This window comes from Herpailurus yagouaroundi, unplaced genomic scaffold (genome assembly GCF_014898765.1).
Source record: "Herpailurus yagouaroundi ecotype Mexico unplaced genomic scaffold, PumYag 29, whole genome shotgun sequence".
Taxonomy (NCBI): domain Eukaryota; kingdom Metazoa; phylum Chordata; class Mammalia; order Carnivora; family Felidae; genus Herpailurus; species Herpailurus yagouaroundi.
In genome coordinates, this window is record NW_024412377.1 from 102,948,324 (window position 1) to 102,974,536 (window position 26,213).

At 42.2% G+C, this 26,213-nt stretch overlaps 1 protein-coding gene across 13 annotated transcripts in view; it reads right to left on the bottom strand.

Moving 5' to 3' along the window:
- PTCD2 (pentatricopeptide repeat domain 2) overlaps positions 1 to 26,213 on the bottom strand; it is a 116,500-nt gene that overhangs the window by 62,870 nt on the left and 27,417 nt on the right. For 4 of the 13 annotated variants that reach the window (XM_040451170.1, XM_040451152.1, XM_040451144.1 and 1 more), the window contains one exon: positions 19,415 to 20,389. The exons of 5 other annotated variants lie outside the window; for them this stretch is intronic. In XM_040451170.1, coding sequence (XP_040307104.1) covers positions 20,165 to 20,389 — 225 coding nt within the window. In that variant the 3' untranslated portion in view covers positions 19,415 to 20,164. Of the gene's footprint in view, positions 1 to 4,163; positions 10,281 to 19,414; positions 20,390 to 25,243; positions 25,405 to 25,546; positions 26,196 to 26,213 lie in introns of those variants that run through there. 4 more of the 13 variants (XR_005783391.1, XR_005783388.1, XM_040451218.1 and 1 more) reach the window with 4 other exon arrangements.

The following is a 26,213-nucleotide window of genomic DNA, read 5'->3' on the forward strand; positions in this document are numbered from 1 at the left end:
AGAAGAGAGAGGGAGATTAAATGTCAGAGGCAGTCAGATTCTTGCACAATATAAAGGCCAGCCTAGGGTGTAACTGACATTTTTGGAGGCCTTGGGGAGTTACTAAAGACGAAGCATGATGTGACCAAGGCAGCTGTTTAGATTACAAGGATTAGTCTGGAGACAGGTGTCAGAAGGATAGGAATAGGAAAAGACTTGAGGTGATTTAGGCACACATAGCTTTGGCGGGTCCCTGTAATCTTAGAGCATGTCTCACAGCTGGCTTCATCGTCTCAAGCAGGGACCCCTTTCAAGTCCTCTACCTCCTCGTCTTCTCTGTGACAGTCACAAGCTTGGAACTGTCAGTCCTCTGGGAAATGAGCTCTCCTATAAAGCATCACCTTTGATGGAGAGAAATGCTGTTCATTTCTCATAATGTTTCCAATTCAAAGCTTCCAAGTGTTGCATTTTTTTATCATTATTTTTAAAAACAGAACTACTCCAAAGGGTAGTGAGCACTGGGAAGCTGAGGCTGTGGTCTAAATTTCCCCTGAAAGTCTTAACCGCTAGTGAGATTTTGTATATGTATCAATCATATCATTTCCATCCTTGTTCTCTGTTCCTGTCACTCCAAGTGTGAGAAGAGATGGACGACTGAGATAAAGGAGAAGTTCCTAGGACTTTACCTTCTATTTCTTCTTTTTCTTTTCTATAGTAAAATTACCATGAAATTGCTTACAAGAAGTTGCCAGCAATCTGGCTAAGCTACTCGTGGATTTATCTTGGGAAGAGTGAAAATCCGTAAATTTTATTTTCTTCCTGGCATTTTGCAGCTATCAGGGCTATTTATTTAATTTGGGCATGCCAAACAACATAAATAATGTTGGCACGGAAACAAGTCTTTCTGTCACTGGAGATTAAGTATCACGTTTGGAGGTGAGTTGGTTTGTAAGCTTTATTGCAGAGAAGACTAAAGAAGAGGGAGTTTAACCCCTAGATCCCAAGGGGTCATGTAATAATAATATAGGTGGAAACCCAGTGGATAAAAATGGTGACAGGCTGACCTGCCTTTTCCTTTTACCCAAGGCTAAACTTGAGCCTCTCTTCCTTGAAATAGCTCAAGTCCTAAAACAAACTTACAACCTTGACAAAACAGAGGAAGAAGTCCTCTGTGCAAAAGTTAAACTGGTGATTCCTCCCACTTAATGAAATATTAATGAAACCAAATAAAAAACCTTAATTGGTTTCCCTCAATGTGTACCGCACTATGCTAGGAGCCAACACTGAATACTTTTTCCTTAAGTTTAGGTACAGAGAAAATTTGTCCTTTCATAGTTAACAGTCATTATTGAAGCAGAGCTAAGTTGTTAAAATTCTGAATTCTATTTAACAACCTTAAGGATACACTCTTTACCCAGTGGTTTCTCTGATGAGTGCTGAAGTCAACTCATGTATTGTCTAGTGCTTAAAGCATAGGCCATTCAATGTTTCAGACAATATGAGACCTATGGATTCCTTAAAAAGCTGCCTTTTCTGGGGACTCTCTGGATGTGGAAGCAGGTCCTAGCCATCAAGTCATGGGGCTTTGCTGTCAGACATGGGAGAAGGCCAGGTGCTGGGTGAACCTTAAACTAATTCCTTAATCTGGTGGCTAGAATCACCATGTCTTCCTCTTGATCCCGTCACAGATACATTGGGTGGATATAAGGGTTAAAAGAGTTTTAGGTAGGAATAGTGAAAAATAGGATCTATTCAACATAATGGAGTTGGTCCAGGCAAGCTTTGTGCACAGTTCTGTTGATATTTAGTCCTAATCCAGGGTAGTTGTGATGGTCATATCTATACGGTTTCTGTCTATAGGAATTCCAGGATCCAGAGAAGACTAGCCATGGTAGATCTGTTGATCTATTTAAGCTTTCTAGAAAACAAAGGGAATTGTGGGATTCTTGAACAATGAGAGTAGACTGTGTCTGTGCCATCCTCTCAGCAGGAGAGGGATTCCAAGTGGGCAAAGAACTCTCTGATGTGAAGGAGGGCTCATATTCCCCATCTTGAGACATGCATTTTTCATAGTCAAGGAATGCTTTTGAGTACAACAGAGAGTTGTATCTTCCTGCCCAGGGACCAAGTAAATTCCTACATAGAGGCTGCCTCAAGGGGCCTTCAATGTCGGTGGTCACCTAAGGGTCAGACTATTCACTTATCTGGAAAAGTTGTATTTTCTTGGGGTGGGGGCTAGGGTACAAACCCTCTAGTTTTGAGAGAAACTGAGCAGAGCAGGGACTACAGAAGAATTGGAGATGGCAGGAAAGAATGAAAGCATTCATTGGAAAATGAAACAGTCTAACAGAACTGACAAATCCTTTGAGATACCAGTGATCACTGGGGAAGGGAGGGACTTAGGTTGAGTTACAGTAACACAACCATGTGAAAAATCAGAGCCAAATACCTTCTTGCCCATAATTCAAGCTTCAAATATCGCCAAGGCCTGTGTAGCCCCCCCAAAATGAGGGTTTCTCAATGTTCAGTGAAATGCTGTCTCCTTTAAGGTCATCGCCATTTTCATCCAAGTTTTGTGGTATAAAAGACTTGGGAAAGTGAACATAAGTAAGGGACTGGTCTGGGTGGTATGCTAGCTGCAGGGGGTCAGGGAGAAAAAAGAGAGGCCAAGATTAGCTCTTGGGGTCAGAACTGTCCCACTATTTAGAGACTTGACCTATAGGCCTGACATGATTAAATAACATTAGGCAGTGATAGTCAACATTTGTCTAATGTGGCAAATAGCACCAGGGGGACCTTCTCACTTTCCTCAAGTTGGTTGCTGAGAATGTCTATCTTAGTTACCTCTTCAGTTGGAGGGAAGGACAAGTCCTAATTTGGTTAAAACCAGACTTCCTTATCCATTAGCTCTTGTGAACTGAGGTTGGTCAAGAACCAGGATTGACCATGTGGGACATATCTCTTTACTGATACTCACACAACCATATAATGACAGTGTATTGTTTACTTATTGCTCTGTAACAAATTACCCCAAGATGGGGTGCCTGGGTAGCTCAGTTGGTTAAGTATCCAACTTCAGCTCAGGTCATGATCTCAGAGCTCGTGAGTTTAAGCCCTGCATCAGGCTCTGGGCTGATAGCTCAGAGCCTAGAGCCTGCTTCAGATTCTGAGTCTCCCTCTCTCTCTGTCCCTCCCCTGCTTGTGTTCTGTTTTTCTCTCTCTCTCTCAAAAATAAATAAACATTTAAAAAAATTTTAAAAACCCACAACAATAAGAATTTATTTCAGACAATTTCTGTGGGCCAGGAATCCAGGACATGCTTAACCAGGGGTTTCTGGCTCTAAGTCTCTCTTGAGGTTGTAGTCAAGATGTTGGACAGCGTTGCATCATCTGAAGGACCGACTGGGGCTGGAGGATCAGAGTACAAGATGGCACACTTGTATGAATGGTGACTTGATGCTGGCTGTTGGTAGGAAGTCTAGTTCTTCACCACATGGGCTTCTCGATAGGGCTGCTTGAAGTATCTTCGTGATATGGTGTCTTCCTCTCCACCAGAGCAGATGATCCAGAGAGAACAAAGTGGAAGCCTCAATGATTTTTATGACCTAGTCTCATAAGCCACTCTGTCAATGCTCCGATGTCCTATTGGTCACATAGTTTGCCCTATTCAGTGTGAAAAAGAACTGTGGATACGAGGAGGTGAAAGTCACCGAGAGCCATCTTGAGCTACTCTCTATTGAGAATTTACCGTGAGACAGGCACCTTCCCAAGCATTTTACATACAATAACCCTGAAGGGTTATTTCTTATCATCCGTACTTTACAGATGAGGAAACTGAGGCTTTGAGAGGGTAAATGACTTTTGCAAGGATTTTCCATGCCACTTTGCCCTTGATTTGCACTTCTAAAGAAAAAAGTTCATGCCACGCTTTTCTTTCATCACACAAGCACTGAGTGCCTACTATGAAACAGACTATTAGGATCTAGGAATCCAAGAATAGCAAGACCAGGCCCTGAGGCATGTGAAAGAGTTACATGTGGGGTGCCTGGGTGGCTCAGTAGGGTGAGCGTCCAACTCTTGGTTTTGGCTCAGGTCATGATCTCACGGTTTGTGAGTTCCAGCCCCACATTGGGACTGCACACTGTCAGTGCAGAGCCTCCTTGGGATTTTCTCTCCCACTCTGCCCCTCCCCCACTTGATCTGTCTCAAAATAAATAAGCTTAAAAAAATTTTTTTAAAGAGTTACATGCACAAAGATAGTACATACACAAAGTATTTAAGGTATGGTGGGGCTCAACCAAGAAAGTAATCACTATTTTGTGGGTAGGAATACCCTTCTTGTAGGCTTGATGCTTGAAAGACATCTTAAAAGGGATCAGGCACTTTCTCAACCATGAATGCATTACTACCTATAGGCCTGAGAATAGGAGTGGGACTTCCACTGATTCCTACATAGGGTAACCATCTTCAACTCCTAGTTTTGGTGTATGTTTGGTGAAGCTGGATGACACCTGATAATATGGTCTAGCGAATGGAGTCATGGGGTTCCAGAATCAGGACACAGGTCTCACACCTTGTTTTTCCACTAACCCCCATGTGAACTCTGGGAAATTCTTCAAGTACATATGTCTTGGCTCTAGGTTTTGTTAAATGGGCATAAAGTAATCTTTCCCTACATCATGCGAGAGAGAGTAGTAATGACAATTGAAAAAGTTAAAAGATGAAAAAATTTAAAAAGTTCAAAGCTCTGCTTTCAAGAAGACTGAAGTCATCTAGTCATCTAGAACTGAGCTAGTTCTTCTGTAACATATTTCTTACCACTGCCACCCTGTCCTATGCCCACCATACAAACATGGAGAGGCCGTCATTTTGACTTCATTTTCACAGTTTAAATTTAGCCAAGGGGGGAAATAATAGCTCCTGAGGATGTTTGATGTAATAGGCTACCTCTGAAACACTTTGGAGACACTTCAATTGTCCATCCAAAGTCATGTTGCTGTAACTGTTGGATGATGATGGACAGAGAGAAAGAAGTGTAATGTTGGTGACTGTGACATCATTCGTGCTTTGTGTAGCTTTCAGGACGAGTACCAGGTAGATGACATGTTCTGATGTTCACTGTTGCAATACATTTCATTCTCTGAGAAGTCAAGGACATTCATTTCTGATGTGATAATCCTGTGGTTTACTATTATTATTGCATAAGCAGATGAGCAATATTTTCCTGTGAACAGTCCTTTCATACATATGTCAACCACAGAAGGATGCTGACTATCCTTACCCTGAACCGGATGCTATTGGAGTAGTATTCCAGATAAAGGTCATGGTCACTTTCCCATATATACGCTGGGCCCCATTGTCATCATAGATGAACAGACTAGATATTGAAGGGGAGTATAAAATTCCTCAGAAATAACAATTATTTCATATATGCATGAATCTGGTAACATTATTCCTATGAATAATAAAATAGGATATTGATCTCTTTTAAAATCAAGTCCCTTCGTTTCATTATGCTCTCTGCTCCTTTTCTCACCCTGGGCCTTAGAAAGCTAGCCTCACACTTTTAGGCACTCTCTTATCACTACACAACAGTGTCAGATTGATACAATGTTGTGATGTTGTATACACCTCAAAGGATGGTGGTAAGCCTGCTCCAATATACATCATGTTTTGAAAATATTTTCTCTCTTCTGCCCAAGGAGGCTCAAGCAATTCTGGGGTGAAGTTTGGCAACCCTGGATTGGGAAGTGAAGATCACCTTGTTCTATGGAAAGTGAAAGAGGAATTGAAGCAAGGAAGCTGAAGCTCTTCATTTGGTTCCAGAATATCTACTTGCCCCTCTCCCTTGAACACTCGAATTACCAGTGGTCAAGGCGTTGTGCCTGGCACAATGCTTCACTGTGGTTAGAAGAATACATGTGTTAAGTATTAAAAGCCCATCATATTCTTCAGCAACAATTCTTATGTTTTTTTAATTAACATACAGTTAAATTAAATTCTTTGATGTGCAGTTTTATGAGTTTTAATGCCTGTATGGATTCATGTAACAACCACCACAATCAGGATACATAAGTTCTGTCACCTTCAAAGCTCTCATGCTCTCCCCTTGTGATCACACAGTCTCCCTACTCTAAGCCCTTGTAACCACTAATTTGTGCTCACTATAGTTTTGCCTTTTCCAGAAAGACACACAAATTAAGTCAGGCAGTATGTAACCTTTTGAGACTGTCTTCTTTCCCTTAGCATCATGTCTATGAGGCTCATCCACATTGCTGCACTTATCAGAAGCATATTCCTTCTTATTGCTGATTGCTGAGTAGGGTTCTATTGTCCTAAGGCACAGTTAATTTGGCACATTTCAGTATGGCGCAAGCCCCAGGAGCCGCTAGAAGAAATGGCACTTGGGTAACGAAGTAAAGAAGTAATTAATATTTACTTCTCGAATTCTATAGCTACTTGTCATACTCATGTTGGATGATCATCTGGAGATAAAAAAGAATTGGCAGTTTTTATTCCAGAGACCCAGGTTTCCCAGTGTGGGTTACTGGCACCATCTAATGCAGTGGTAACCAAAAGAGGGATATTGCCCCCCACGGGACATTCAGTGATATCTGCAGACAGTTTGATTGTCACACTGCAGGAGTGCTACTGGCATCTAGGGTGTAGGGGCCAGGGATGCTATTAAACATCCTACAATGCACAGGATACCTCCAAAACAAAAAGTATTGGTCCAAATGTCATTAGTGCCAAGGTTGAGAAATCTTGGTATAATGTATCCCAGACATCTCTTTAAAAAATACATTTAATGTGTTTTGAGTTGGGCCAAAAACATCAGCAGGAGAATAGTAGGCTTTTTGAAGGCAGTAATTACTTTTCTCCAATTTTTAAATAGCAACCAAGGAAACAAGAGTCAGAAAGACGAAGACCGTGATTATTCAAACCTATAAAGAAATTGTTCAAACCTCCTTCAAACAACTCTCATTTACCACACAAATTGTGGATCCCCTAGACAACTGTGGTTGCCTATCTCTGTACCAATACATGTCCTATCCTCTGCCTGAAATGCCTTCACAATTCTCTTAGCTTGGAGAACTCATCCCTAGGGATCACTATCTTTTGATGCCTTGGTCAGGTATCTTTCTTTATGGCTCCTAAAACAACTGTCATGAAGAACATGACATTCTTCATAGCACAATTTAATTTATTGGTTTCTTATCATTGTGCTATCTTCTGCAAAGAGTCCAATGCCTGGCACAAGTTGGTGCTCAGTAATTACTGAAACAAGAAAATAATTTTTTTAGATATATTTGGATACTCATTCATCCAGATGCTCAGCCATTTAATAAATATTTATCAAATACTAAGTGCCATGTAATATGAGTGTTGGAGATATAGGAGTTAGCAAAAGGCATTAAATCCCCTGTCCTCATAGGGCTCACTTTCTAGAGCAGTGGTTGGCAAGCTTTTTCTGTAAAGAGCCAGATAATAAATATTTTTGGCTTCATGGACTATGCAGTCTCTATTGCAACTACTTAACTCTAAATAAAACAACTAAACACAACATGTAAATGAACAAGAGCAGCTGTATATTAATAAAACTTTATTTACAAAAATAGGCAGCATTTTTGTAAATAAAGAGGACTGTTATGATTTAGCCCTCATACTGTAGTTTTTCAGTTTTAGAGAGAAATCAAATAATAAATAACTAAATATAAAATTCAAGTAGTAAAAAAAAAAAGCAGAATAAGGAATAGCAAGAAGAGAAGGTGGAATTTAAAGCAGTTGGTCAGGGAAGGCCTCTCTGAGGAGATGACATTTGACAGACATCTGAATGAAGTGAGGGAGCAGGCCAGAGAAAGAGCCAGTGCAAAGGCCCTGAAGCAGGAATGTGCTGGGGGTCTTGTGGGACAGTAAGAAGGCCCGTTGCAACAGGAAAGATACAAGCAAGGAAGGTAAGATTTGAGGTCGCAGAGGTCAAAGGGACCAGACTGGGTTACCATGTGGCCCTGGAGTTGATTCTCAGTGTGATGAGAAGCCTGTGGAGGTTGTGAGAGAGGTAATAACCAATAAGAAGGGGTCAGGGTGACTTTTGACATCCCCTACTTGTCCATTCCGTGGATCTGGGTCAATTAGGAAAAGGAAAATCCAGCCTTGGATTTTAGTCTCCACTTAGTCCCTCTGACAAGCGTCCTTGGGATTGTTGGGATACAATTCAGACAGCTGTGCACCATGGTCCTTAGTCTTATGTGCTGCTGAAGTTGCCTAAGAAACCCCAAATCAAATGGTATCAAATAGTATTCTTGAGACTTTCTAGAACTTTGACATCTTTCGTACGCAAATTAAAGCAATGATTTCTGGGGCCCCATCTCAGTGTTTTGAGGCAAACAGGAGGGTGCTGAATCTTAGAGGTGCCCGTTCCTTTTCCCCAGGGGTCACATCCAATTCGTGAGACCTTTCACCTCTCAGACAAGTACTTCCTTTTCTTCATTTTGAGATAATGTAGAGCAGTATAGATAAAATAGGACAGAGAGTAAGCAGCAAGGTACCTCTCTAAGTTATGGAAACTTGTGTAAAAGAAACCTTGGGTGACAATGATGGTTTCACTTCCTGTTCTTTGTTGAACTACAGGTTGCCAGGAAAGCCCTGTCACACATTTGCATGCAGGTTAAATTTCTCAAAACCTGAGCCACAACAGCTTAGTACCTATGGGGAATATGATACAAATGCTGTTGTGCTGTGGTCATTGTCAGTGGGTAAATTTCTTTAGCAACTTGATGTGGCTGTTTTATTGGATCTGACTGGAACAAATCCAGTCATGGGCTATTTGTTAGTTGCTTTTCCTTCCTTTTGACATACTGTTTTGGACAGAGAGTCTGAGAGACAAGATGGAGAAACAAAATACGTTTTCATTATCATTAAATACTACAGAGGCTTCCAAAATAACCCTAGACAAACTCATCATGGGCCAGCATCTTTTACTTTTCTATGTGCTTTTGGAGGTTTTGACACCACGGATGAAAATGTGCTTTCCAAACAGTGTGGACTTTACCTAAAAGTGTTGTCAACTGAGTCATAATGAGCATCGTGGTTCATTCTTTTCCCATTGTTGTCTTCATTAGGTGTACAATTTTCCCTAATCTCACATGCATACAGTCTTTGACTTTTTACCCACAGGTCTGATTAAGCATCTTCTATTCATTTATCAATGTCTAAGAATGAGCAAATGGGGATCAACTCCAAAATAAATATTCCTCTCCTAGTTGCCACGGCCAAATGCAATTTGATCTTGGCTTAAAACAATAAAGATGGAAGTGATGAAATAATATTAATTTTGTGCTAATAAGCATCTTCCAAGCTATAACAGAGGATGGGAAATGTAGTCCCAAAATTGGACTTTAAACTTGGATCTGAACTTCAGAGTTGTTAGTAGGTATCTTAATATTAGGTCTGGAGATGTTGAACTGGCACACACATTGTTATTTCTAACCTGTCCTCTCTGTTTTCCGGGAAAAATGGACACTTGCTAAATATTCTCTGTTGAACGAACTGGGAAAGTGGAAATGTACCCTAGGTTGCAGTAAAAGACAGTTTTAGCAGGTTAATCTTGCCCAAGCCCTACTTTGAAGGACTTAACTCATGTGGAAGGCTACATAAGACCCTGGGTATGGGAGTTATATTTGGGGAGCAAATGGGCAGCTCCAAATGGTTTTGTTGCCTTTCTACAGAATATAGCCCCAGACGCGCTGGTGAAGAAGATGGGGTTTAGGCTTGTTGCTTGCTTCTATCAATATGGCCTATTCAGACTTCTTCCCTTAAAATTAGAGCTTTAGGCTAGGGAGAAAACAGGACTGAAAACAAACTGAGGTTTCTCTTAAGTTCCAGTAAAGCAGCCTCCACTCTGAGTCAGTGAGTGAAACAGTGAGGGCACAGGAAGCTAAATTCCGTCACCGAAGAGCCCCAGAAAAAGGGATCTAAAATACTTTTTTTTTTCCCAAAGGAGAACGCATTAATAAAATGATGGGGAAGACACAAAATAGAAGAACAGAGAAAGAAGAAAGAGGAAGTAGAATTCAGGAGGAAAAAAATTTTAAGACATTAGCCCATTGAAATGTGAGCAGAAGGCACAATCACATCCAACCTACTCCAGCCCGGTTTACCTGCCAAAACTTTAACTCAACGACATGGGACTCCCATCGACTATTTGTCTCAGAATCTGCAAAATGAAGTCAGGAGATCTGCTAGTACCAATGGTGTGCTGGTTATCTTTGTTTCCCCCTATGTATCCAGATGTTTTGCGCCTGAGGAGATTCCAACAGAGTGAAATAATCAATAACTTATAAGCCATGTCTACAAATGCAAAGTGAAATGCGGAATTGAGATGGTATGGAGGAGGAAAAGATTTTAAAAATGAACCTGAACGATCCACATGAATAATAGATTTACACTTTTGTTCCAGAACCATGGCCCACAGAGATTCAGATTTTGACTCTAAGGGGATAACAAAGGTTGTGGGAGCCCAGGGGTACAGACGTCCAGAGTTGCCATTCATACAAGTTGGTTCACTGGTTAACTGCTTAGCTCTCGACCTTGTCAAAACAGATCCTGACTGAGCTTCATGACACTGATTCTCTACCTGCAATATACGCATTATGTCATAGTGAGATCACCTCCACTCTGTGCAGTGTAGTGGCAAGTTACCTTCATATGGCCCTCTCTCTACATCCAACATCTAATGGGATAAAAGCCTGCTAACACAGCATGGAAAGACAGATTTAGTTTTGGCCACTGCACTCCAGACTCCTAGAGGAGTGTGACCAAATGCCCATCAACCAGGTGGACGGTGAGTTTTTCATTTCATAAGTGAGAAAAATCAAAGACAATATGTGCGGAATAGCATGTACTATAGGATTTTCCCCTGGGTCTTCTTTTCGGTACCTTTATCCCTGAACTGTTACACCCAAGCCATACCAACTCAGTAGGCCACATTTAGACTACTTAACACTTTCTCTCTTTAATCTCACCAGTTGCACAGAATCTCTTCCAGGTACTTTTGGTCGTTCCCAGAAATACTCTACTGAAGACTTATGAGCAAAAGTCATTTTCAGCAAGAGCACCCACCACTCCCCTCTTCCTGGGTGTTTGTCAGGACGTCTTTCACCAGAATCCCAACCCCAGCTCATGGTAATAATTAGTACTCTGCGAAATCCCAAAGTATATATATATATATATATATATATATATTTTTTTTTTTTTAACATTTATTTATTTTTGAGACAGAGAGAGACAGAGCATGAACGGGGGGAGGGCCAGAGAGAGAGGGAGACACAGAATCTGAAGCAGGCTCCAGGCTCTGAGCTGTCAGCACAGAGCCTGATGCAGGGCTCGAACTCACGGACTGTGAGATCGTGACCTGAGCGAAGTCGGACGCTCAACCGACTGAGCCACCCAGGCGCCCCGTCCCAAAGTATATTAAAGATGTGTGATAATGAAAAGTTGATCTTCGACCTACTCTTAGAAATGGACAGGGATGAATACACCAGAATACTGAGATCCCCCTTACTTTAAAGGAGAAAGCTCCAAGTAACTCAGTGATGATGGCAGGAAGAGACAGGTGGCTGTTTGATGGATTTGGGTAGGGAGAAAAGACAGAACAAATAATTAAGAGCCTAATTCTTTGTTTGGTTATTTTTTTTTTTAACATTTATTTTTTGAGAGACATAGAGACACAGAGCACAAGTTGGGGAGGGGCAGAGAGAAGGGGACCCAGAATGTGAAGCAGGCTCTAGGCTCTGAGCTGTCAGCACAGAGCCCAACATGGGGCTCGAACCCACAAACTGTGAGATCATGACCTGAGCCAAAGTCAGACGCTTAACCGACTGAGCCACCCCTAATTCCTTTTTACTTCTTTCCCATACCAATATGATTTTAGTAAATAATAGCAAACCATTCATTCTGGATTTTTTCCTCTTAATTTAGGAGGAAACCCCTTCCCAAGTGAGACAAAGGCTCATTCTTTTTCTTTCATAAGGAGCTGAAGATGTTTTTTCATGGAACATCTAGCGTATGCCCACATACACTTGCATCAGAATGCTATCTACAGAGGATCATCCTGTTTTCTCTCTTCTAAAAAAAACACCCTTTCAACACAAGAACTCTCAATATGAGTGAAGGGAATATTCTGTTTCCTCCCTGAAGTCTGTCTACAGCTACCTTTGCCTTCTAGCCTGCAACGTGGACCTCTGTTCTCCCTGAATTCCAGAAATGAAAGATGCCTTCAAAAACGAACACCTTTTAAAAATAGTGACTCTGGGCGCCCTCTGCTGTCTACTTAAGTTGTTCAGCTGTATATGAGTGATAAGAGCAAAGCATGAAGCTGGGGAGGGATTACACCTTACACAAACATTATGTATGTGTGTCTATGTGTATATAGCACATGCATATATATGTATGTATGTGTGTATGCATGTATATTTTAACCTTTTTCACTCAGTGGCCCCTTCGAGGTTCTGCTGAAAAGTGCACATATGAGCATGTGCATGCACACATATACACACAGCCACCATTTGGGCACACAATACAGAGACAGAATTAAAAACATGAGCTCTGGCATCAGACCACCTGTGCTTGCCCACTCCCTGGTATTACACCTATGGTCAAGAACTTAACTTCTCTCAGCTTGTTTCGTCACGGGTGAAATGGGGTTTTCCTGAGCATCAAATGAGATACTGTCCACCATGTGCTTGGTACAGAGACAGCCATGCAATCATTAACTCTTATTATGTGTTAGCAGGTTTTTTAAATGTTATAAACCCTAGCATACAAAGCATGTTGTTGTGAAATTCCGTTACTTTAGCACCGATGTGTCAAAGAAATGGCTCTGCTAATCTAAATTGGAAATGACATTTCCTCTGCTCTCCATAGTTTTAAACAGGATGAAAAGCCCGATGGCCCCAAAGCCTCATGTGGAGTTGCTTGATCTCTCCTGGCTTCTCAGTGAGCAGCATTCCTGTTGAATTATCTTTGGACGGGCACGTAGCCATCATGGCACTGGCTACAATCAGAACATACTCTTTCAACTGATACTAATTCAGTAATTCCCAGCCATGAAAGTGAAGGAAGGCCTCCTTAATCCCCTTGAACCTTAATGGTTACATAATGTGCCCCTCCGGAGTGCAATGGGGTACATCAGGAGGCTCTGCTGCTGAGCTGCCAGGCATGTGCCTTGGATTCGTGGATTTAAAATCAATTCAAGTTGTAGGGCAGTCACTTTGTGGAGGTTCTGTCTTCCTTTGTGATGTCACTTGTAATTCGACGGGATGATCTTGCTGACCGGCAACAAGGGAGATCTGTGGAATGTGTGACGTGGTGCTGCTGGGCTCTTCTGGGTGAGGCGGCTGGCCTGACTTGGGATAGGAAAAAGGAATCAGCAAAGATGAAGGATGTGAACATCACTAATCAGGCGATGCATTTCCCAGGCAGGCCTGCAGGTGACAGACCACGATTCCTCGATGTCTTCCAGGTGGGCTCAGGGGCTGCTGGTGCATTTTCCTCTCAGAGCCTAATTAAATGAGGTCTTCTATCCCAGACACCCGGCTTTGGAGTATTTCAGCTGTAGGGCACTGATTAGCAGCCAAAAGTGGGGTTCTTTTCTTTCTGCTGGGCCTTCTTTTCCAGACCCCACCTTTAATCACTGTGGTAAATATGCCCTGAGGCTCGTGGAGGTCACAGTCCCAGAAGATCAACTCAATAAGGTACGTAAGTGGGTAGAATGTGCAGTTCAGCAAAGTTCTGAACTCTTCCGTTAGCAGCTGGGAAAACTCGAGTAAAACTCTTGTACCCTCCCCCTATTCCCTTTTCTCCCCAAATCACTTCTGTCTCAGATTAGCTGAGAGCCTGGAAATACTGGAGGGAAAACCCCATGCAGTGAAACGAAGATAAAGGGCTCTGGTCAGCGTGTTAATGCACACTAGTCACCTACACGCCCTTCTTGGGCATTCTACTTCTCTAGGTCTCGGCTGTCTTATGTAAAACTAAGAAAGAGCAACCAGTTTATGAGAAAGTTGTGAAATACTCAAAGCATAGCATGGGAGGCCATACATATTAACTAAAACATGCCAATTAATTCACCCTTTCAAAAAATATAAAGGCCACATTATAGTATCATAGTATAGGAATATGCTACACAGGCACTTTGGGGTCATAAAACACAGGTAGGATAGTTTGTCCTTCAGGAGACACTAGATGTACTGTACTTGGAAATATTTCTCTAACAGCACAAGGTAATGTACTTTACATGTCAAGATGAACAACACAATTGGTGCTATGAAAGACCAGAAAAGGTCCTCTCTGTGTATGTGCCCGTATTTTCACAACGCATGCCACTTATTATCTATTCCACAGAGTGATGTAAGTATCACCCTGGCCTTACCCCAACTGTAAAAATGTGGTCACCTGCAGGGTTACTCACTTAATGTCTGTTCCTCTTGGAGAATGCCAAGTTCATGAAAACAGAGGGCATTTTTTAATCCCCTCGTTTTGACACATTAACAACAACAACAAAAATTTCAATCAGAATTACACCAAGTTTTGCTCAAGATATTTAAGCGGCTTTTTTTTAGTATTCATTTATTTTTGAAAGAAACAGAGTGTGTGCAAGTGGGGGAGGGGCAGAGAGAGCCAGAAAGGAGACAGACTCTGAAGCAGGCCCGGAGCAGTCAGCCCAACGCCGGATGCAGGCCCGAACCCACGAAATGTGTGAGATCATGACCTGAGCCGAAGTCGGAAGGTCAACCAACTGAGTCACCCACATGCCCCACTCAAGATATTTTTGAGGTAATGCTGTTCAAGCCAACTTAATTCCTTGATTCATTGTTTATGCAATACAAACCATTTCCTTTTAAAAACTCTCTTTTACTTTTCTGAAATATTTCCACTGGGGGGTTAATTCACAATGATTTGGCTCACCGCACATTTTTAAATGCATAATGTATGTCAAATTTGTAGATAGAAATGTTATTAAGTACATTTAAATCTTGGGTTTCTGTTGTCAAGCTCTGTGCTATTCTGCCATATGCTGCCTTAGTTGACATGGATATTTATACATAGGTGTATACGTATCTATTTGTGTGTGTATGTATAATTTGAAAAAACTAAATACATTTTTCATTGATCTTAAATCATAATGACCTGGGATTCCTGATTCATTGACTCCAGTGGAGAGGCTGTGAGGTGGAGGTGGGTCAACATTAGACTGAGGGTCCTCAGGAGGCACATGGCAGTCAATACACACCTCAGCAGATACTTGCTCAGGAGTCCAGGGACAAGACCCCATTGCCTGCTCTTCCCTCCTGGTCACAGCAGAGACCAGAAGAACGGAGATGGTAACTGAAGCCCAAGTCTCCCCTGCACATAAGAAAACATAAGCTTCCTAAAAAAAATAGTGGTTTAAACTACAGTCCCCAGACTAGCAACAGAGAATTTATTAGAAATTTATTAGAAATACACATTCTCGGACTCTGCTCCAGATCTGTGGAATCAAAAACTCTGGAGATGGGTCCCAGGATTCTGGGTTTGAATAAACTCTCCAGGTATCTCTGATGCTTGCTGAAGTCTGAGAACCACTGCCTTATACCCAGCTGTCATTTTATCTATGAAAAGGAGTGAAAGGAAGCTATGCAGAAAGATCAAACATTTACCTAAAGGAAAAAAAAAATCAAAGCTCAAAATATCCTTTAAGCAAGATCAAGTCTTCCATCAATTCCTCTGGGGTTCTAAACAGAGAGTACAGAGTGTGTAAGAAATTTGTTTGCTTGTGGGGCGCCTGGGTGGCTCAGTCTGATCTCGTGGTCTGTTGAGTTTGAGCCCTGCATTGGGCTCTGTGCTGACAGCTCAGAGCCTGGAGCCTGCTTCGGATTCTGTGTCTCCCTCTCTCTCTCTGCACCTCCCCTGCTCACATTCTGCCTCTCTCTCTCAGAAACAAATAAACGTTAAAAAAAAAAAAAAGACAAAGAAAAGAAATTTGTTTGCTTGCAAAGAAACAGAGAAACCTCCAATTCTGCCTACCTAAATTATAGCAGATAAATCTTTACCTCCCCATTATAATTTCTCAGTAATAATCATTAGGAATTGGTTCAATTTTGTATTAACTTCTTAGATTGCTGTCAAAAAAATGTCAGCCTGAATTGCTTAGGATTGGTCTATTTCACTACCGAGTATTCTTTGGGAAGATTTTGATCACTCTGTAAGGAGTACTGTCTGTAGGAGCAATGAACAAATGACTAGACCAAAAGGTCCTTAAGTTCAACATGGCAGGGTAAAAATGTTCTGCTTTGGGAAATGGAGATGATGTGTTCTTCCTGTGGCATCTTAGGAGCCTTTCATAGTGCCTTGTCCAGTGTAAGCTGCTCAATATTGACTTTGTGAATGAGTGAATGGAGAATCCATAAGGGCTCTCCATCTTGAGAACATCTTATGGAAGAGGTAACGTGAGGTGAATCTTGAATAGGCAGAAAAGGGTGGATAAAGTGGGAGGGCATTTTAGGTTGGAGGAGAAAAGGATACAAAATAGGCTGAGCAAAAGCCTGGGGTCAGGCCTAAATGTGGAGTGTCTGGGACTGAGTGGAAGTCACTGGAGAGAAAAAGCTGTTCACAGGGCGATATGACAACCAACATCATTACACAGTACAAATGAGTTTTGTGAGTTGAGGAGTCCTCATCCTCTGATATGATCCCTACCGTGCTCTGGGCAAACAACAGAGAACAAGACAGACATGACACCTAATGTGGTGAAGGATGGAGAACAATGGCAGCAGCATGGTATGCGTGTTGATAAGCGAGGCACAGGGGCACGGAAGCAGTTCACCTAACCTGAACTTGAGGTAGGTGGATGGACAGAGAAAGCCTTTCCAGATGAAAAAATATCTAAGTTATGGCCTGAAAAATGAGTGGGAGGGAAGAAGGAGTGTGGAGTAGCAAGGGATAGGGCTGGCTGGGCAAACCGGGGCCAGATTACGAACGGCCTTCTAAACCATGTTGAAGAGACAGAGCTTTATCCAGAGGGATGTGAAGAGCCCTCAGCAGGTTCTAAATAGAAAATGACAAATTTGTTTTGGAAACCTCGTGGGCTAATGGACTAATGATGGCGACTTTAATTAGACAAGTAGCAATGGGAAAGAAGTTTAAAGAGCTTGCTGGAAAAAAAGTCTCCGGTAGTTTAAAACATGTGTTCCCTCGACATTGCCACCACTGAAAGCTGGAACAAATGTGCCCTCACCTTGAATGTGGATGAGCTTGTGATTTGAGTGGAAGTGCTGCCACAGGACTTCTGAAACCAGGTGGTAAAAGGTGACAACAGCTTCCACCTGGTCCTCTTGGCACACTCCCTAGTACTCGGCCACTATGCTGTCAGGGAGCCTCAGCTGAGGACCTAGCGTCAACTGCGACAAATATTAAGTGAAGAAACCTTTGAGGTGACTCTAATCCCAGCCACCAACAACTGATAATCACCTGAGACCCAGAGTAAGAGCAGCCTGCCTGAGCCAGTCAATTCTAAAGATAATGAGAAAATGATTGGTGTTTCAAGCCACTAAGTTCTAGTGGCTTAGAGACACAGCAAGACATAACCAGAACACTATCCTGATAATACCTAGTGAAGGAGGGATCTTTTCCTCTCCTCACACTGTGCTGTATCCACCAGGATGACATCTGGACTCTGAAGCAAGAGACATTTATAATAAATGAAACAATCTACAAAGGCACATAACAGGGTTGGGGAATAAGATGTTCTGTCCAAATATTCTCATTAACAGAGTAAGTGCATGCTTTAGGCAAATTATCGATTGCAAGAAAACATCATTTTTCAAGGAAATTATGAAACTTTAAAGAATGAAATGCTCATGATCCACTAAGCAAACTTTCTCCTTGATGGGGTTTTAGCCTTCAGAATCATCTATTATTTTGGGGTAAACATAAGGCTCATTAGTTCATGCTGTACTGCTGCCTCTCAGCATCACTTCTGGGAACAGATCGAATTGCCCAGTTTCTGCAGTCAGCAGAGCCACCATAGCCACCATAGCCACCAGCTGTTCAGAGCAACAGAGCTTAGGAAGGTCATGGTTGCTATTTACTGCTTTTTTTTTTTTTTTTTTTGGTAATGAATGGTTGTTAGCTGTTCACACAGGGCATAAAAGGCATTTTAATGCTCTTTGTGAAAGTCAGACAAGATAAAAGGTAAGTTGGGGGACAGGAAGCATGCCCTATTATTCCCTAAGACTTTGAAGGTAGAGAAATCCAAACAGGAGGCATAAAAAATACAATTAAGATTCTATGAAGGCCCAGAGTTTTCTTTAAAAGGGGTAAGGCCTCACCAAGCATAAGCAAAAGAAATTCTTTCGGGTTTTCTTTACAGAAGGAAGAACACATTTGTTTATATAATTCTTCAACTAGGTACCCACATTCTGAGTGCTACTGACAGAAATGACAATACTTAACGTTCATTCAGCACTTGCTCGGTGCCAGCCACTGTTCGGCTTGCTTTACATTGATCACCTCATTCCACTCTCACATCAGGCCTAGGAGGTGGGTATGATTAGCTCATTTAACAAACAAGGAAACTGCAGTGAGCCCATGGCCACACAGTGAGTCGCCACACTGTGAGTCGTGGGAGCCCTCCTTTAGTATTCGAACTCTGAAGAGACATGTGCTCTAGTGGGAAGGGTATCAGACCAGGGATCGAGAGTTTCATCTCAGCTCCACCTGCAACTAATTATACCAATTTGGACAAGTCATTTCTTTCACCTGAAAGACAAGGGAGTTAAATTAGGAGATTCAGAAGATTCCTCCTACTCTAAAATTGCTGATTCTATGCACACTTCTTGCCTCTGAATAACAATCAGCTAAAAGCAAACCTTACTTTTTAAAAAAAATCTTTAATGTTTATTTATTTTGAGAGAGCGAGCGAGCGAGCATGCACGTGCACACAAGCAGGGGAGGGGCAGAGAGAGAAGGAGACACAGAATCTGAAGCAGGCTCCAGGCTCTGAGTTGTCAGCAGAGCCTGATGCAGGGCTCCAACTCACCAACTGTGAGATCATAACCTGAGCTAAAGGCGGACACTTAACCCACTGAGCCACCCAGGCATCCCCAAACCTCACTTTTTGAAGCAGCACTGAAGAAAGAGTGTACAGAACTCTAGGAAGATGGGTGAAAGGTGTGAACATCATGTGGGCCTTGAGAAACAAAAGGCACAACTCACCGGTGCTGTGTTTCAAACTATCGTGTGACTGATCAGAATGAGGAAACTTTAACCTGCTGTCAGGACACATTTACTTTTACAAAAAAATAAAGCATTCCAAGAGAAAAGAGAAGATCATCAATAAGATGAAATGTAGGACCAAATACTTAAAATTTAACAAACAAAAAATACAGAGAGCATATGTGTCTTTACTGGCATTTCTTTTGAAAAGCAATTGGCCTGCCTATGACCACAGTAGTAACCATTTAAATTTTGGTTAACTTATCACTTCTGAGAGCTAAGTCCTGGGTTAGTTTGTGCTGCTGAGAAAACAAAACATAACTTCAAGATATCTTCTCAGGAATCTTTTATTTCTCTCATTTTTCAGAAAACGTGACCCTAATGAAACTTAAATGAAAATTTCAAGTCAATATGCAGATTCACAAGCATCTTATTTAGGGTCACAGACAGATGATGACAGAAACAGTGAGAACATCCTGAGCCATTGCCCACAGTAGCAAAATAGGGTTTCAGACCTCCTGATTTCAGCAAGAGTATAGTCTGCAAGTAACTACTCCCCCCAAAATTTACTGGAGTTGACCACTTATGGCAATTTCCTTCCCACTAGTGCTTACTTGGTTCTACGCTGGTACCGACAGTTGGACTGGAGACCACAGTCATGTTCCTTCAAGGATCCTTAGAACTTTATACAGAAGAAGTGTCCTTTCTGAGGGAGTGGAGCTTTCTGCTGGACTCGATTTAGATCTTCATGGTGGCACAACATTAACTTCTCAGATCAGCATGACAGTTCGAAATCAACGCAGAAATTTAAGGAGACCAAGTGTTTGTTAACATGGCATCCACTGGAGTACAATGCCTGATTTCTTAGGAAGCCATTAACTCACTGGGAGGCCCCTTCCAGCTCAGACCCATGAGTGACTTGAGCATTGGGTTATTCAGCCCACAGAGACTGGTTAAGAGGCTGGAAGGTCCGATGGCTGACTGTCCTCTTACTTAATAGTACCAGGTGGGATTTTCTGTCCCCAGGGGTGTGGCAGAGCAGAGTATCCAAAGTGCAAGTGGTGACCTGGCCATTAATGTGGAGTTTCCCATAGATCTCATCAAATTTGGCCAGAAGGGCGGGTACATCCTTCACTTTTTTCCTTGCTTTGGCCAGCTGGAAAAAGCCAAAGAGCAGATCATTATCTCTATGCAAGATTTCTTCCTTGTTCTTCTGATTCTCCAAGAAGCAGAGGTCCAAATGCCCTAAAATGTATAGTGTATACCTATAATGGTGAAAACCAGGGTACTGGGCCACACAGAAGTATGAATGACTACATGGGATTCTATAAGCTATACAAAACATTCACAATTAGTACTTGAAAATCATTCCTGGTATCGAATAAAGCAATCCCAATCAAAATTACACCAGCATTCTTCTTGAAGCTAGAACAAGCAATCCTAAAATTTGTATGGAACCACAAAAGGCCCCGAATAGCCAAAGTAATTTTGAAGAAGACCAAAGCGGGAGGCATCACAATCCCAGACTTTAGCCTCTACTACAAAGCTGTAATCATCAAGACAGCATGGTATTGGCACAAAAACAGACACATAGACCAATGGAATAGAACAGAAACCCCAGAATTAGACCCAAAAAGGTATGGCCAACTAATCTTTGACAAAGCAGGAAAGAATATCCAAAGGAAAAAAGACAGTCTCTTTAACAAATGGTGCCGGGAGAACTGGACAGCAACATGCAAAAGGTTGAAACTAGACCACTTTCTTACACCACTCACAAAAATAAACTCAAAATGGATAAAGGACCTGAATGTGAGACAGGAAACCATCAAAACTCTAGAGGAGAAAGCAGGAAAAAACCTCTCTGACCTCAGCCGCAGCAATTTCTTACTCGACACATCCCCAAAGGCAAGGGAATTAAAAGCAAAAATGAACTACTGGGACCTCATGAAGATAAAAAGCTTCTGCACTACAAAGGAAACAATCAGCAAAACTATAAGGCAACCTACGGAATGGGAAAAGATATTTGCAAATGACATATCGGACAAAGGGCTAGTATCCAAAATCTATAAAGAGCTCACCAAACTCCACACCCGAAAAACAAATAACCCAGTGAAGAAATGGGCAGAAAACATGAATAGACACTTCTCTAAAGAAGACACCCAGATGGCCAACAGGCACATGAAAAGATGCTCAATGTCGCTCCTCATCAGGGAAATACAAATCAAAACCACACTCAGATACCACATCACGCCAGTCAGAGTGGCTAAAATGAACAAATCAGGAGACTGAAGATGCTGGAGGGGATGTGGAGAAATGGGAACCCTCTTGCACTGTTGGTGGGAATGCAAACTGGTGCAGCTGCTCTGGAAAACAGTGTGAAGGTTCCTCAAAAAATTAAAAATAGATCTACCCTATGACCCAGCAATAGCACTGCTAGGAATTTACCCAAGGGATAGAGGAGTGCTGAGGCATAGGGGCACTTGTACCCCAATGTTTATAGCAGCACTCTCAACAATAGCCAAATTATGGAAAGAGCCTAAATGTCCATCAACTGATGAATGGATAAAGAAACTGTAGTTTATATACACAATGGAATACTACGTGGCAATGAGAAAGAATGAAATATGGCCTTTTGTAGCAACGTGGATGGAACTGGAGAGTGTGATGCTAAGTGAAATAAGCCATACAGAGAAAGACAGATACCCTATGTTTTCACTCTTATGTTGATCTTGAGAAACTTAACACAAGACCATGGGGGGAGGGGAAGGGGAAATAAAAAAGGTTAGAGAGGGAGGGAGCCAAACCATAAGAGACTCTTAAAAACTGAGAACAAACTGAGGGTTGATGGGGGTGGGAGGGAGAGGGTGGGTGATGGCTATTGAGGGCACCTTTTGGGATGAACACTGGGTGTTGTATGGAAACCAATGTGACAATAAACTTCATATTAAAAAAAAAAAAAGGGTGTTTATGTGGTACATACTATACAATGAAACATACTAGGAAAAGGAGTCAAACAGCAACGGAACAAGTTTGCCAAATTTAACAATCAGAGCAGGAGGCACGGCCAAATATGTAGGGTTTTATACATGGTTAAGTTTTCTGGAATGTATTCTAGAAGCTGTCAGAAGGTCCAAATTAGGACAGGATCTGATTTAGGTTTAAACATCTGCAGATAATGTTTAAACGTGTAGAGAAAGGGAGGGTGGAGACTAATCCAGAGGCCAGTACCACAGTCCACATGAGAGAGGATCACAGTCTAGACTGGAAAACATAGACACAACATGCTGAAGTAGACATCTATCAAGTATATCTGGGGAGTTAAACTGAAAGGATTTACTGAGGAAGAGGTCAAGGAAAGGGAGGAATCAAAGACATCTTCCTAATTTGGGCTTTAGTAACTTGGTGATGGGTGAGGTAATTATTTTAGTATATGTGCTGCCGAAGCGAGCACAAGGGTGAGGTAATTAATAGAGATGGGCAAGATGGGAGGAACAGATTTGGAAGCATAAAAACATCAAGAGTTCTGGTTGAGATGCCTGTGGAAGTTCTAAGTGGGTAAGTCAAGAGGTTGTTGGATATACACAAATATGAGGCATGGAGATGTCTAAACCAAAGGTATAAACATTGGACTCAAAAGTGTAAGAATGGTTGGGGCGCCTGGGTGGCGCAGTCGGTTAAGTGTCCGACTTCAACCAGGTCACGATCTCACGGTCCGTGAGTTCGAGCCCCGCGTCGGGCTCTGGGCTGATGGCTCAGAGCCTGGAGCCTGTTTCCGATTCTGTGTCTCCCTCTCTCTCTGCCCCTTGCCCGTTCATGCTCTGTCTCTCTCTGTCCCAAAAATAAATAAACGTTGAAAAAAAAAATTAAAAAAAAAAAAAGTGTAAGAATGGCATTTAATTCTACAAAAATGGGTGAGCTCTAAATAACAATGTAAAGCTACTTTTGAACAAAATCAATAGTTGACTTCGTTCAATCCTTATTTATGATACAATCCAACAACACATCTTATAAAATTTACGTGTGATCAAGGTCCCTAAGAAATCCTCTGGTCACCTTCTAGATAGATCATAACCCTATCTGCTGCCAACATACCTTCCTTTCAAATAAGGGCTCCCAGGAACCTTCAGGTAAGAAGTTTCAGCATTTTATGTTATTCTTAAGAAGAATGAATAGCTTGTTTAGTCCCTGCCCCATGTTGAAGGTGAGGTGACCTAATGGGCAGCATATGGTTTCCGAAAGCAGCCAAGCAAACATGCAAGCTGGAGATAACTTTGCTCTAATTACATATACTGCATCAATTCTCTCCCATCACTACACAAATACCAAATGGTGTCACAGGGACCATTCTACAACTTAGGCAGAAAAGAGATTTTACTCCATTGTTAGGTTAGTTTCAAAAAAGAAATCAGTGAAGAAACAGTGAATGTTTGGAGAGATTTTAGTCACAGTAATTAAAAAAAAAAAAACACAACCCAACAATTCTTTTCAACATTCCTTTGGTGGTAGGTATAACCTTATCTCCACACACGAGACATCTTTTTTTTTTTTTTTAACGTTTATTTATTTTTGAGACAGAGAGAGACAGAGCATGAACAGGGGAGGGGCAGAGAGAGAGGGAGGCACAGAATCTGAAACAGGCTCCAGGCTCTGAGCTGTCAGCACAGAGCCCGACGCGGGGCTCGAACTCACGGACCACGAGATCACGACCTGAGCCGAAGTCGGATGCTTAACCGACTGAGCCACCCAGGCGCCCCTAGTTTATTCATTTTTGAGAGACAGAGACAGAGCGTGAGTGGGGGAGGGGTAGAGAGAGAGAGAGAGGGAGACACAGAATCGGAAGCAGGCTCCAGGCTACGAGCTGCCAGCACAGAGCCTGACACTGGGCTCAAACTCACAAACCACAAGATCATGACCTGAGCCGAAGTCAGACGCTTAACCGACCGAGCCACCCAGGCGCCCCATACGAGACATCTTTAAATTTTTTTTTTTTTCAACGTTTATTTATTTTTTTGGGACAGAGAGAGATAGAGCATGAATGGGGGAGGGGCAGAGAGAGAGGGAGACACAGAATCGGAAACAGGCTCCAGGCTCTGAGCCATCAGCCCAGAGCCTGACGCGGGGCTCGAACTCACGGACCGTGAGATCGTGACCTGGCTGAAGTCGGACGCTTAACCGACTGCGCCACCCAGGCGCCCCACGAGACATCTTTAATAGCTGTTGGCATCAACACTACCCAGAGCACTTGTAAGGTGCAGGTTTTATAATGGAGGACTCTGCATACAGTCTTACAAGTGTTATTTAGAGCTGCTCAAAGGCTACTGGAGTTAGAGCGTTTATTTATTTCTCAACGGCAGTTCCCCATGCAGCCTCACAACAGCCAGGAACACACTCAGCTAGAGGGGGAGCTTTTGAAATAAGTCAATCTTACAGACTTTGGGGAAAAAAATCAGTATTTCTCCATGTGGTGTTTGTTTGGATGCTTCAGTCATATAATGGAGACAACATATTGATAAACCAGATCTAAGTAGAGTGATCAGCATTAGTGCTGCTGGGGAAACTGAAGTTGTGTCAGTAATGGATGCACATGCACAAACTGTGCACTTTAAAACAGGTTTACATTTCCAGTTACCCTACTTTCCTAAAACAGAAGCTTTAAATTAATCATATCCAGTTAGTTTCCTGACAAGCTCCCTTTGCCAGCAGGTAGAAGCCTTTGGGTGCAAGTCCAAAAAAGGGATAGGGCTGGGAGGGCAACAGAATGTCAGAGGGGGAGAAAGGAGCCTGCTGCCCTCTCCCGCCAACCAGCAGGCACCAGTACCGTCAGAGGGCAAGGGAAGGAGGGAGAAAAGCAGGGAGGGCGAACCAATCAAACAGGCCTCTTCATTAGTCAAAACGACAATACCAATATCATTAGTAACAAACTCATCACTGCCAGTCATTTACGATTTCCTTACAGTTTTTTTTCCCTTTAGCTACTGATGGACAAATTACTAAATTTCAAAGGGCTTACAGTAGCTCCTCTTTGTGTGCTTCAGCCATCAGTGTGAGACATGGGTTCCTTTGTTTCCTTCTGCTTTCAACTTTTTGAAACTGCTTATCATTTCTATTTAATTTTGTTTTATAGTTTTGCAAAAACATTTATACAGTTCCATTAGTTGGTCTATTCAGTACCTAAAACCAAAGTTCTGATTATAGAAGCATTAATACGGTTAAATTTCTGGCAGGTCTAGCACCCCTCCCTGCTCTCCTCTCACAAGGTTTTCCCAGTTATTCTTGTTAGTTTGTTCTTCCTACTAAACTTTAACCACACAAACAAAACTAATGGCACTTTTATTAGGTTACATTATCACAATAAGTTGGGAAGAACTGGCTTTATGGGGTTGAGTCCTCCTATCTCAACACACAGTATGTCTTTTTATTTGTGTAAGTAGGGACACTTTTTTTTTTTTTTAATTTTTAAGATGAGAGCTACTGTAGCTTATTGCTGATGGGAATGATCCCCAGGGACGGGGATGTTCATGATGCTCAAAAGAGGGTAAAATATCTTCTGAACTGATGTCCTACAGTGGGTCTGAGGGATGGGCTCCAGGGCTCAGTGGGGAAGCCTGCTCCAGAGAGGTGCATTCAATTGCCATGGCTTCAGGAGGAAAGATGAGCAGGCGGGACAGGAGGTGGTTGGTGAGACAGCAGTTCTCTCCTGATTGCTCTTACTTCCGCCATGAACCAGGGCGCAGGGGTCAGGGAGTGGGCAGAAGGTACTGGAGGGCTTGAGGAAAAAGGGGACCCAGGATGCAGGAAAACACTATGTGGGGGGTGGGGAAATAATGTAAGAGGACCAAGTTTTCCTAGAATTTCAGAGGATACTTCCTGTTGGAAGAAAAAAAACCTTTGCACCCAAACAGAAATCTTTTAACAGGAAAAAGAGAGATGTTGCCATACTTGACGCTCTTTAAGGAGGCGGCCTGTAGAATGAAGACAGT